Source organism: Biomphalaria glabrata, chromosome 6 (assembly GCF_947242115.1).
Source record: "Biomphalaria glabrata chromosome 6, xgBioGlab47.1, whole genome shotgun sequence".
Lineage (NCBI taxonomy): Eukaryota > Metazoa > Mollusca > Gastropoda > Planorbidae > Biomphalaria > Biomphalaria glabrata.
Window position 1 is genome coordinate 39,038,206 of NC_074716.1, and position 14,439 is coordinate 39,052,644.

The 14,439-nt window shown below is 35.8% G+C and overlaps 1 protein-coding gene and 1 non-coding gene across 2 annotated transcripts; both read left to right on the top strand.

Annotated features, from left to right (window-relative positions):
* The first annotated feature begins 126 nt into the window (after window positions 1–126).
* Window positions 127–4,007, top strand: LOC106056463 (uncharacterized). The gene is made up of 3 exons (XM_013213238.2): window positions 127–713; window positions 2,438–2,652; window positions 2,946–4,007. Exons 1-3 carry the CDS (start codon window positions 338–340, stop codon window positions 3,285–3,287), a joined length of 933 nt encoding a protein of 310 aa, XP_013068692.2. The 5' UTR covers window positions 127–337; the 3' UTR covers window positions 3,288–4,007.
* Window positions 4,008–14,131: 10,124 nt separating this feature from the next.
* Window positions 14,132–14,203, top strand: Trnam-cau (transfer RNA methionine (anticodon CAU)). Its single transcript has one exon. It is a non-coding gene; the product is annotated as a tRNA-Met (tRNA).
* The last annotated feature ends 236 nt before the right edge of the window (window positions 14,204–14,439 follow it).

Here is a 14,439-nt window from a genome sequence, read left to right on the forward strand (position 1 = left end):
CTAGCACGTGAACAAAATTTTCCATTGCAACGAGCCAATAAAATTACTTCGGTGTTCTCCCAGTGTTTAGCTCTGATTGGTGGGAATAAATAATGTGTTTGGGGTATAAAACGCGTCGTCTTGCGTAAAACTATTAGTTTCCGTTTAGCTTTTAGCTTCTGCAGCTGACCATATTTTCCCGTTTGTCCCGAGAGCGGAAAAAAAAAGACAAAAAAGCCATTTTTATACTTATTTAGTTTGATAACATAGACCTAGAATTACTTTGTCCCACACGCATACAAAGTTGATCTAGATTTATCTTACTAAGTTATATAAACTGTCATTAGTGCAAATTTTAATGGAATTATTTCTCAAAGACTACATCACATCCTCTTCTTTCGACGACGATGACGTAAACAAAGGGATTCTTGAACGCAGAATTTCGCCGTACGTCACTCTGAGACCAGGGGACCTCTCTGCCCTTCTTAAGCTTTACACAGATGTTCAGCCCCCTTTAGCGAAGTTTGGCCATAATCACAACCATGTTAAAAAACAACATGGTTGTGGAATCGAAACGCTTTTCGAAAAGAAGCCATTGCTTTCAGCAGGAGACAGTGACGACGATAAGTCTGACGACGAGTTACTCGATGTCGTCTGCAACGGCGCCCATCAAGGACATGTACCGGCCCAGTACGTTGTGAGAGGGATCAAAAGACACGAGTTCCCAGTAATTGGTAAGCATTAAAATATAGATCTAAGAATTACAAATATCCACCCCGTCCTAATAACTCAATAACTGAAATCAGTTTGTGTGGGCTTGCTTTCAATATAGAGTAGGTCATAATTAATAGTATAGTCTATAGATCTAGTTTATAGACTGTAAGTCACTATATGTTAGTAGAATAAGAATAGAGTCTAGTTTATATGCATAAATTGCATACATAAAGTATCCATGTAACTATAGATTATAGAGCCTGGATCTACTGGTTTACTGCAATGAAAAGTTTCATTTGCTTGCAATGGGAGTGCTATAATACTATTATTAGTTCCACATTTCTACATCTAGTACTTTGGTCCAATATTCAATAAGAGAATTAAAGTATTACCACCTAATCAGATTATCTAGGTCATTGGGCTGCATTTTCAGGAAGTGTTGTCATGATGCAATAACATTCCAACAACAATATTTACATCTTTCATTGTCCTTCTGTTGAAATATTTTATATCAATAAACAAACAGTAATGATTTCATTGTGATAAAAATGTGGAAATAGCCTTCTGTACTCTGTTTATCTCTATACACTATATATAGATCTTTAATCTAGATCTAGACTATATTGATAGATCTGTTCTATATTATTGGCAATGCTCAAACTGGAATAAGTTATTTATATTATACATTTCATTAGTAACCAAATATAAACACTCTTCCAGTCATCATACTTCAATTATAATTAATATCTCTAGGTTTATTTTTTAGACCTAACAGGTGTTTGGTATGTACTTTTGCATTATTTACTCAAGAATTATATTCACTTTATAACTTGCTTTAGTAAAAAAAAATGTTCAAAAGGCATTTCGGATTTTAAAAAAATAGGTCCATAATTTATAATGAGTTTTCTATTAATATATATCTTCACATAGGCCATAGGCAAAACATTCTTTTTTTTTTTTTTCATTAGAAACAAGTTTTCTTTGAATCAGCACATAACTAAGTAACCCTCCCTTGATATACTTAAGTGTATCTTTTTGTCATGTTTTTATTGCATTGTTTTTAATGCTTTTCAACATATTAAATTTATTTTGCATGGACAAGCCTAAGATATATTTTTTTATTTAGAAGGCTTGTCCTATTTGTGTTTGCCACGTTGCTATTGCACATCTTTTGTTCCAGATGGTTGACCCACTTAGGGACCGAGAGGTCCATCATTGACCATTGACCCGTACTGACGGGCATTAGAGTAACATTGTCTGCTGACCTAGTCAGTAAATGACAGTAAGATTTAGAATCATTCATTATCTACAATCACTTTTACTTCTGTCTTTTTCTGTCTTCTTACTTGACTTTCACATTTCATTTAACCTTTTGTTTTGTTTTGTTTACTAAGTTTTGTCCAACATCTGTATGCATCATCATGTGCTATTATTAAAATATGTTTAGTCATTAATCAATGTCTGTTAGAGTGTGAGATAAAAATTAAAATATTGAAAATTATCACTAAATATATTTTATTATTTAGGTTTTGAAAGTTAAGATTTATCTTTTTGTTCAGTTATCCATTTTTTTTAAATTTAGCTTTATTGAAAAACTGTCTGTAAAGCTCCTATTTTAGGACAGCCAAACTGTTTTTTTGTTTTTTGTTTTTTATCGTTGTTTTTGTCCCTTCTACATTAGACCAATCCTTTGGTCATTCCCATTAAACATCTTGCAAGTAGTTTTATTTTTTGTTTTTTCAAGGTGTCTACATTCATGAGAAAATCTGCCCAGGGTTTCAGTACCGTGTTAGACGTGTTACGTCCAAGAATTTCTTTTGGAATGGTCAGGCAAAAACATTGTTGTCCATAGGAACTGGCTATGGTGCTCGCCTAACATTTTCAGGGGAGACACTTAATGACAACGACAACTACTTTTGGTCAGACAGTGACCCTTATGGGTTTGCCTTCAGTATCCAGGTAGGTCTTTATTTTAAAAGTTTTGTTATCATGTTTTTTTGTGTTTTTTTTTTTTTGGTGATGATTGGGGATTTCTGTTTACATTTCCATAATTTGATTTTCTTGAAAACTTAAAATTGCAGCAAAATTCTGTAAAGGCTTTTTTTTATATAATTTAAACAAATACCTTCTATTTAAATGATGTCAATTTTTTGGTGCATAATCTTTGTAATTTTTTTTTTCCATAGGTTACATTATCTTTTAATTCTTCTCAAGTTTCCTTTTTAATTTTTTTTTTAAATTTCTGCTTTTAGGCTGTTGATGCTGATCAGAAGTTTCTCATCCAAGATGTCAGCGGTAAAGTTGTGGGAGAAGGCATTGTTGAAAGAATTCATGGTCCGCAACAGGAAACAAACATGATTACTGGAAAAAATGGAGTTACAAAGCATGTGGATGTGGCAATGACCTGCTGTATCACATACTACAAACAGCATCACTATGGCCTGAAGGAGATGATGGTTCATGAGAGCCAAGAGACTGTCACTGGGGAGGCCATTCTTTTCAAGCCTCGTTCATCTCGTAAGGCCAATTTATTGGCCATTGAGGGTGTCTTCCTTCCCCGCATTGGGGACTGCAAGTTTGTGCCTGACTGCTAATTTTATTTGGCTGTGATTGTGGACGATGCAATGTATGTTAATACCTAAGCATTAATAAGCTTTATTTATTTTGCTTATAAGACATATGATCTCAATTTACCATTGATTCAGTATGTCAGTTAGTATTTTTGTACATTTTTTTTTTTTTAAATTTATGTTGTAAATATTCATAGTTTTTAATTTTTAAACAAGTTGGATGTATCAGTTATGACATGATCAGCTAAAAGGTTGTAAAACATTTTATGTTGGTTATGTTTGTATTGAACTTGTGTATATATTGATCTTCTTTTTTGAAGATCTGTAAAGAAAAGGGTTTACTAAGGACATATGCTGATTAAGAAGACAAGAAACAAGATTTTTTTTTTTATTCAACCTCATTTTTATAGGGGTTCAGCTTACATTATGCTGCTGTAAGCTGGATTTTTAAAATTCATTTTGTATCCCGTACCAGATTAGATCTAACAACTAATCTTTAGGAGGCGACTTAACAAGTATAAGCTGAATTATGTCTTGTAAGTTGCATTTTAATGTTGTATTTTGTTTGTAAAATATTTTATAAGTTCAGCCTGTGTATGTGTCATACCAGTACTTGTATAAATAAATGTTGTGTATGAATTTAAACTATAATAATGAATGATAGTGTGCCATGAAATGGGCTGAACATTTTATACCGGTACAACAGTATTGTTGCCTAATGATAATAAATATTGGCATTTTAAACTCAAGTGTTTTTCTTTTTATAGCCTAGATCTGTGTATAACAATCATCTCGTTTTTGGCCGTAGTTCATTTAAATGTCTTTACAATGAACAGTAACTCTATGCATTTGCTAAAATAATAACAGTACATTGCTATACCAGGTATATTAACACATTTTCTTGTGTTTTAATTTTAAAATTCTTATCTTATCTTATATAATACAGACGTTACTTCAAAAAAGAAGATGATTACGTCCTATGCGTCATGCATTTAGTCATGCATATGTACGAATGACTTAAATTCTGCCAAGTCACTGGTTTTCCTGGCTAGCTCAGGCAACCCATTCCATGCTCTAATAGCACTAGGGAAGAAGGAGTATTTGTACAAATTTGTCCTAGCATGTGGAAAAATACAAAATAAAATTAAAAAAAAAATTAATTCCAGGAACAGTTATTCCCATTTGCAGTGGACTTAGTGGTTCCGTACCGAGCCTTCTAATACCCTCCTTCATGAAATAAAAATAAAAAATTTGTAGATCGTATCATTGTATTTAATATCACCTTCAATCTTGTTGACTATACTTTCAGCTATGCATCGGAGTCATGCAACACTGCTCATAAGCTAAGTCTAGATTTTTGTTTAGGATACAAGAGAATAGCTTTATGCTAAACGTTTAGCCAAGTGATTCCTATGGCATTTGAACTTTATGAAAGCATAACATATAAGCTCAAAATGCTCTTGAGAAAGAATGTTCTCGAATCAAGCCAGCTAGGGAATGAAACAACATATATTCCGGTGGAGTGGCACCAAAGTATGCATACCATGGAGTGGCCGAACAAGACAATTGCCCCAAAACATCCTCATATGTTATTATAAGAAAAAATATACCAACACTATAAGAACACAGAAGATCAACAATAATTGCAATTAATAAATGTTGCAACACAATTTTTGGCTTGGATTTCATACATACTTTAGCGTATCTGTTATATCTATTTTAACCGAAAAAAATGTTTTTGGTAAAGTCTTTTTTTTTGTCAAGAGGATGACATTTAACTTAAGCAACACCACTGCTCCCATGGGCTTGTTATTTTGAATTGAAAACTGTAATAAAAGTTAAGATTCAAATTTTCTTAACCTATTAAATCCTGCTTTGATTTCATGTGTAAGGAAAATTCTAATACCGGTATAGCCTTTTTGATAACTATTAAGGCTTGGGGCCCTGAAAGCAACCACATACAAACCAGATATGGGCTTGTACAGATGATTATCACGATTTGTATAAAGTTAGACCAATTGTTCATTTCTTAAAAGAAACCATTGACAAAGTTGGCAGATACGAAATAAGAGTAAAAGGTAAGGCGTAGACCAAGTGCCGGAAAGCAAAATTTGTTGGTTTTTCAATAAAGTAAGTGAAAAAGTAGGGCTATGAACTAAGGATACTAGGTAAGGGGATGCTAGAAGGGGGTTAACGCATCAAAAGTGTGTGTTGCAGATTTTGTTTCTTATCTTGCAAAGGCGACGTACGTATGGAAGGTTATACCAGTAGGCTGATAGGCCTTTCATCAAGGCCGGATTTAAGGCGGGGATACAGCCCAGGGGACTTCGCACAAAAGGGGCCTCCACACATATACACAATAGAGATTTTTAAATGTCTCTAAATTTAGGCGGTTTACTAACTTTTACTCCCCCCACCCCCAATTTATTAAAATTGACAACCGTTGCTGCAGAGGCTTTTTCATTTTTGTTTCTGTCATTTCAAATTCAGGCTGCTGGCACTTGTTGGTTATAGGCAGGTACATTCATGCACCACCGTAATGTGTGATTTCTGATACTTACCACGGGCACTGCGCCTTGTGCCAGAATTTCAGTCTTGGTGAATCTTATTGTAATACCGAGCTCTCAATATGCAGCTGCCAAAGCATTTTCCTGCCTTTGTAAACATTCTTGTGAATGGGAGGTGAACAGTTTTCGTTTTTCGAGACAGGTTAAAAAAGGTTTCCATCGAACCAACTGTGGATATGTACTTTATCTTCCAGGGATTCAAATGCGCTGGCGATTACAACCGAAAAGAAGATGCTGAATAGTGTTGGGGCCAGAACACATCCTTGTTTTATCTTGCACTTGACGGAGACTGACATAGAGGCGAATTTGTTTAACTGTACAGCGCCCTGCATGTTGTCATTACAAGTTGGCAGTAGGCTTTTTGAACAGTCAATTTTCTCCTTTACGGCTAAAATACCACTTTTGCTAATATGGTCATCAGGTTTTATCGATAAAAGCTTTTATAAAAGAACTTTTTTTTTCTTTTCTGCCATTCCTCTGCAGCAAGGAGAAAGTCAAATTTGTTATAGATCTACATGCTCTAACTTCGTTCTGATAAGATAGGCAGCTGTTTTAGTAGTACTCTTTCCTTTCCAACAATGCTTAGCAGTGAGTACCTCTGTAATTGTTATAATCAGAAATTGTTATAATCGCCCTTGATTTTTTTTTCTAAATTGTAAAAATGTTTGCATTTTTTAAATCCAGGGGGACCCAACACAGGCTTAGTCCAACTCCTCTGGCTGCTTTCCAAAATGTAAGTTTGTCAATGGCTGCTCTAAATTTCTTTACTGGGGCGTTTGATCTTATTCATCCTAAACAGCAAGTATTGAAAAGTTAGACAACGCGATTAGCAAGATTGTATTTACGGTCTAGTAGAGTCTGCATAATGCTCTACCCATAACTCCACTTGCAGTGCATGATCACTGTCCATCTTTTCAATTCAGTGGTATGAGGTCCAATGGCTTCTTTTTTTCATAATTCTGACGTTGTTACAGTTAGCGCAAGATTGACAAAACTATAAGCATGTCTAGGAAAATAGTAGCCTAGGCCTAAACTGACCATGGCAAACAAATTGCTAATCTACAACGCCTGTATAGTCAACACTTCTTTATGATAGCGAGCGCTATTCAACATTCATGCACCAAGAGCATAAATTAAACAGTTTTCACTTGCTCTGCCTTTGGCTTATAATGTGTTTCTTCTGGAGGGTTCATGCTTCTGATAAGAAAGCTTTGAAACTGGCCATACATACAGCATCTATGCTCTTTTGACACAGAGAAGACTACGTTGGCTTCGACATGTCACCCGCATGCCAGATGGAAGAATTCCTTTGAATGCTGAGCGAGTCAGACCCAAGAGATTCCCAAGGCTTATCTACAGAGATGTCTGCAAGCGAGATCTGAGGACTACATGCATCAAAGAAAGCATGTGACAGGAAATCACGCAAGATCGCACAACATGGAGACAGACTGTGCGTGCTGTTACGAACCTCGCTGAGAGCAAAATGAATGAAACGCTAATAGAATGAGAAAGAAAGCTGCCCTATTAGCTTTAAAACAGGAGTACCCACAAGCACGAGCTGTGACTCAAGAAGAAACTAAAACTAGGGATTAATCTAGGCGCAAGTGGCGCATCCATTGTCTTTAGAGACAGAAGCCATTTTACGGATGGCAACTTTGTCGTGGTTAAGAAGAATCCATTAGTAGCGTGCTCATATTATATAAATGCAGTTTAGGATATACGGCAGTGGGTCACCCATAGTTTTACTGTCCACAAACTCAAAAACATTCAAAATATATATTTTTTAAAACAAAAATTTCATAATTAAGTAATTGTAGTTTTTTTGTTTTTAAAGCAAGAACATTAGATCACATTTACAAGTGCTCCATTTCTTTCTTCTAAAATATGGCTTGCAATTAGATAATAGTTTGAATATTTATTAAAGCTTTCGAAAAAGTGTAGGGGGCCTCCACAAAGATTTTGCCATGGGGTCTCCACATACTTAAATCCGGCCCTGCCTACAAATATATCAATAGTCTACGTTTTTTTTTTTTTTTTGGAACAAAGTAGGCCTACATTTTAGACACACGTGTATTAAAGACACACACTCACACACACATAGAGTTTTATTATGTCTATCAAAAGTTTATTACGATATTTTGGATTGTAGTTGAGCCTGAAGTATATTTTATTTTCCTGTGGGTTAATATTTAAATACAGAATTAGAAATATACGATACATATACATTTGTGGTCAAGCCGCCACCATGACTTGCCGCCTCCGACTGATTTGATTATTTAACCTCCCTCTGTTGTGTGTGCGTGTGGTGTTTGGTAAGAACGCCAGACGTCAACATATTTGTTTTCGTGGTCGACCTTGACACATATATTACAAAAGAGGCAAATGACCTGCTTTGCGTTTGTGTGACAAAAAATGTATCCCAAATTAGCACACATGAGGCCTACAAAGTTAAAACTACAGACACACAGTCAAGGCCAATTGTTAACTTTGTTGACTTCTACACAAGATATATTCCAACCCCGCCGCCCCATTGTCTTTACCTCCATCTCCTCTTTTTTTTTTCTAAATTGAATAATATACTGAAAATGAATTATAAGACGAATCGAGAAAGATTTTTGTTTACGATATAGAACTTTTTTTTTCCTATAATTTTTTTCAAAAAGCGTTAATAAAATGTGTATGTCTGTTCATAATTCATCTGTATAAACTGCATTTTAATTTTAATTTTTATTTTAACTGCATTTATACCTGCAATTTTAGGAGAATGTATCTTTCGCTAAACGGAGAGCCTATAATCATTAATAATGATATTTAATATTTTATAATGATTAAAACAGGTGTTTGTCAACACATCCAAAACACGCGTTCTTTAATAACTATATAAATAGCTTTAAACAGATTTGTCAATAGATGTAGTGCCATTTTTATTAGTCTATTATTTTTAAATTGCTACATCGAAAAACTGACGTGAGTGCCTTTAAAATTGGATGCCATAGGAACTAGTTTACTATATTATTTGTTTCTTTAAGAAATATATTTAAACAACTTCACCAAAGACACTCTTTTTGCCATTGAACCTGAACGTGAGCGGATTCCAATGAAAGATAGATCAATCCAGTGGTTCTCAATCTGTTGTCAACAAACTCTCCAAGGTGGATCGAACGAAAATAGAATTTCAAAATGTATAATTAGGATTTAAAAAAAAAAAACTCGGGGTCACAAGCCGTTTTCCTTGTATCGAGGGGTAAAAGGGAGGGGGTTGGTAGTGTTGTAGACGGTCGTTGACTTGCTGCACCAAACTGGTAGACAACTAAACCGCTGTCGGCGTATGAAGCCTAATGTCTTAGCTTATAAAAACGTGAAATAACTTCTTTGTGAACCATTCTAAATATAACATTTATTAACATATGGACAAAATCAACTTAATAAGAAATGAAAATAAATGTTGCGGATTTAAGAAGTAATGTAAAATGGTATTTTGAACAGAATCAAACTCACAATAACACTTCTGTTCATCTTGCATCATTCAAAACCAATCGCTAACTTCGTCCCAACTTTACCATAACACACACAAACACACACACACAAACACACTCCATAACAGTCCTTGAAATGTGAAAGGGACAATGGACAATAGTATGGAGCCCTAGACGTTAGCTATGGTTCGAATAGTTGTGAGAATTTTTTCTAAGCGAGTGTTTTGAGGGGTAAATACAACTGAAAAGAAATGTCTTAAGGTGTTCACACTTTTTTAGTGAGGAACATGGAAGGGTGGGGCGAGCCACGGGGCTACAATAATATGAACAAGTAGCAGTCTCTCTGAAAACAGCGTCTGTCCTTGACAAGATGATCCACTTCCCTGTATCTAAAATTTAGCCTTCTTAAGTCGTATGATGACAATGGCTTCTATTGTAGGGCGAGATTAGAGCCTGGGCACTGGCTAAGGGCGGAAAGTTGTCACCCACATTTCATGTCCCTCCTTTTCAGGCATCTTTTGAGTCCAAAGGAAAGACGAAGTCTTCCCGAGTGTAGCACAATGTAGCACAAAGCTGCCTAAGGGTCCCCGTTTTTTTTATTTTGGGTTCACTCTCAGAGATTTTCCCGTGTTTGGGTGTAGCCGCAAGGCAGTTAAGGTTTGGATTTAGAGTTATCTATTTCCTACGTTAACAAGCTTCTCGTTCCCGAAGTTTTCTGGTTTAGGTGACAGATAATAGGCACATTTTTGTTTTAAATTATTCTAAAAACGTGTGACACTCAATGTCAAAGACTTAACTAATTTCTGCTGGGTGGCAGAGAGTGATAAAGCAATTAGCTTCCAAACCGAGAGGTTCCCGGTTTGATATCTCGGTGAAGACTGTGATTTTTTATTTCAGGATTTTAAGGACGCCTGGGTACCTGTCTTAACATGGGTACAGTAAAGGGGGGTGGTCGTAGTGATGGACACAATACACCCTGCTCGTTAACCGTCGGCCAAAGAAACCGATGACCTCTACATCCTTATGGCTAAAGACAATCAATCATGGAGAGATTAATGAATACAAAAACAAAAAGGTCAAGAATCTCTGGAAGACAATAAATAAGTTAATCCTTTAGCAAAGGTTGATGGCATTAGTCTGACATTGTGTGTGCTCATGGCGTGATCAGGGGCGCAGCTTGCCCGAAAGGGGTTGATTGGTGAGTTCCCTGCAGCACCTAACTCAGAAACTTTGATGTAGATGAGCTTTCCAGGATGATAACACGAGAAAGAGAGAGAGAGAGCTTGGGGGGGGGGGGGTCCCTAACTTAAAAAGAAAAAAAAAATCATTTTCGTCGCTATTTGCATTGACAGCATGAAAGAAAATGTCCGGAGAGCCGATTAGTTTCAATCACTAGGTTAAAGGTTAATGACTGCGGCTTCAAGTAAATACAAAAGATAGAAAGAAAAGGGGGGGGGGGGAGGAAGGTGTAAGAAATTGAATTTAAAAAGAAAAAAAAAGTCCAGTTAGATCTACAGTTTGTTTTTATTATATTTAAAAAAAAAAATGGAAAAGGCGAGAACTCTTTCTAATGTTCCTTTTTTTTTTTTTTTTTTTTCAATTTTCATTTTCATCCTATCACACTTTCTAGAAGCTAGAACTCCAAAAGCTGCATCGCTTGCTCGCTACAACATTCATGTCATCCAATGTAATATTTTAAATAGAATTTGTTGAAAGAGTTTAAACTCTTATACTACAAAAACAAAATATAATAAAATACTCAGAAAGACACAAAGATAAAGGCACGTTCCTCGTTCCATATGCTAGGACAAATGTGTACAAAGGCTTCTTCTTCCCTAGTGCTAATAGAGCATGGAATGGATTGCCTGAGCTATCCAGGAAAACCAGTGACTTGTCAGAATTTAGGTCACTGGTTAATATGCATGAATAAATGCATGACGCTAGGACGTAATTATCTTCTTTTTTTAAAGTAACGCCTGTATAATATAAGATAAGATAACATAAATGTACTTAGAACATTTTCCTATTAATGAACTAATTAAATTCTTAGCCAAGAATATCGTCACGCTAAAATATCAAAAACTAAAATGTAATTTCACTGTCCCTTTAATTAAACTTGCTCGAAAAAAAAGGTGTAAAAGTTGTACTCGATCCTCTGTAAACATGTAATAAAAATAATAAGTTTGCATCGTGTGCACAAAGTCTTTAGAAGTTGAGATCTTAAAACAAGTTTAGTATTCAAATGTATTAGGCTTTTAAAAAGAAAAAAAATGGGGACCAATATCTTAAGCGAGAACATTAATAATATCCTTTTGAAGCTAATAATTAGGCTACTCAAAATTGGCCTTCAGATTTATTTTTGACCTGGCAAATTTACACTAATGTTTGGACTAGTTACTAGTATATATTCTATATATAAGTCTTTTGTTTGGACTTAATAGATTTCACACATTCCTTCAGCAATGAAAGTAAATTATACTAGATATACATTCTATTCTAAATATCCCGTTGGACGCTTTGGGGTGTGGCGGGCGGAAATTGAACCCGGGACCATTGTGACGAAATTCAGACGAACGGCCAAATCTGCTTTTTCATTTAGGTTCAATGATTTGTAGATTAATTGTAATGCACGGTTTTGTTTCAAAAATATCTTAGCATTATTAAATTAATTCACCAATCTAAATGGCTTTGATTAAATACAAAAGAACTTTCTAGGCTATACCATAGACATAAATAAATGGGCTATACATAGTAACACGCACACAGACACAAAAATACGCGAACATTCAACTTCCTAAGCGACTTCAAGTAGGCTTAACTTATACATTATAGGATGGCTGCCTGGTCGTGCGGTTTGCGCGTTGGACTGTCGTTCAGATTTATAGATGGTCCAGGGTTCAAACCCTGCCCGCTCCCATCTCCCGTCATCCTGCGGGAGGTTTGGACTAGGAAGTAATTATCTTCAACTCCGAAGGAACATCCGAAACATATCAAACATTTTACAAACATTGTTTCAAGAGTTACCATTAAATGCAGTAGGCCTACTCGGAGTGCTGCTGAAAGGGAGATAATTTACTTCCGTTTTCCCATAAATTAATTTAAATTGTGAAGGTCTCGTAAATTAAAAATTAAGAACATTGGAATCTTGCTTCCTATCTTCCCTCTCTCTATCTCTTCTTTCTATCTTTTTTTTCTTTCCCCCTTCCTCCTTATCTCTCTCTCTCCCAGTATCAGAAACTCCCATTAGTAAACAAACACGCTGAGATTACTCCCTTAGAAGACATGAAAGAAAGCCTCTTCCCTATTCTTTCTCTCTCTCACCCTCTCTCTCCTCCCCCCCCCCCTCTTTCTCTCTCTCTCTCTCTCTCTGTGGTGAATATTTTAATTTGTAAAATAATAAGTCGCTAAAAATAGCCTAGACTTGTTAATGTTGAGACATAAATAAACACACAACAAATGCGATGTAACGTTAGACGTGAACGTAATGTGAAGAAGCTCCACATCTAGAATTTATTGAAACAGAAATGTGAACGGGTGAACTTATAATGTAGCAGAGAGCGAGTGTTGAATAACTCACATTCTATATTTAGTATCAACTCTCTGACTCGGGGATGAAAGATCGATACAGTTTGAAAGAAGGCAACCAACCCACGGAAAGTTTGTTTGCAGCTTGGTCTTTGATAGTGGGAGTTCTCAACTAGATCTTACTGTGCAACACAGCACTGGTATATAGTTTCACATACAGTTAATATATTTGTAAACACACGAGTCATATGATTGTTTCAAGAGTTAAGAGCTTCAAGACTAAAGAGTGAAGAAATGAGGGAAGAGTAGAAAAAAACAAAACCAGAACCTCTTGACAGGAGGGAAGTGAGACTTTGGCTTTGTTGTTCGTTTATAAATCTAATAATGTTCTCTTTCAACAGGAGTAGCGGTTGCTTTCCGTAAAATGAGAAAAATATTACACGATAGGAAGAGGGGTAAAAAAACACCTTTAAATTATACTGCAGGGGTTCTCAACCTGTGGGTCGCGACCCCCTAGGGTGTCGATTGACCATTTGCCATCGAAAATATGGATTGGTATTGTCTACTCTTCTATTGCTGTATGTGTGTGTGTGTGTGTGTGTGTGGTCGCGGCTGAGTGGGGGGATTGTAAAAAGGGGTCGCCGAGCTTAAAAGGTTGAGAACCGCTGTTTTACAGGAAGGGAGAGAATTTAATATTCCCACAGTCTAGATCTAAATGCCGGCAATGTGTAAAAAAAGCAATTTGTGATAAGGTTCGTCGATTCCATCAGGAAATCGAATCTGAGCATATTTCTACTGCAGTGTTTCTGAACCTTTTTTTCATTCACCCAAGTAACTCTTTAATGGAATTTTCAAGAAGTACTGCTTCAACCACTTGGATCCCATCCCCCCTTTCCTCCCCATTTCACTCTTTCACCTATACAGGCCAACACACACACAGGATCCTTTTTTTTTAAATCCTTTTGCAGCTTAGTCTATTAAGCCTATATCTAACATTCTTTCAATCAAATGTAGTGGAACTCCTTTTCTACGGTATATTGTTATACAGTCTGTAAGTGCAGGCATATCTAGATTTTGACAATGTCAGTTGTTTTTTTTTAGTAGTTATATTTAAGGAATAATGTGTTTTCTTAGAGAAAAAATTCATATAGGCCATAGGCTGCGAGTGTGCTAGATTGACTTAGAAAATTGGCTGCCGCTCCAAAGGGACGAGCCTGACTTCTCCTGAAAGAGGGAGGGACGTAGGGGGATTTCTTTAATCAAAATAAAGCATTGGCATAGGCCATATTTTCACATTGTAAGCAGAGTGGCGCAGCGGAAGCGTGCTGGGCCCATAACCCAGAGGTCCGTGGATCGAAACCACGCTCTGCTATTACTTTTTGTGTGTGTGTGAGAGTGGTTCAACTTTACTTTGATTACGATCAAACCATACACTACTGACAGAATATAATTATTTTAATATAGCTGTTTTCTACATACACTACAGACAGAATATAATTAGTTTAATATAGCTGTTTTCTACATACACTACAGACAGAATATAATTAGTTTAATATAGCTGTTTTCTACATACACGTAGACGCTGACTGTTAAATATAAATATCTGTG

Coding starts and splice junctions, on each gene's coding strand:
- LOC106056463 (XM_013213238.2), top strand. CDS start 338: ATGGAATTATTTCTCAAAGACTACATCACATCCTCTTCTTTCGACGAC. Junction 714..2,437: donor ACACGAGTTCCCAGTAATTG/GTAAGCATTAAA, acceptor TGTTTTTTCAAG/GTGTCTACATTCATGAGAAA. Junction 2,653..2,945: donor GGTTTGCCTTCAGTATCCAG/GTAGGTCTTTAT, acceptor TTCTGCTTTTAG/GCTGTTGATGCTGATCAGAA.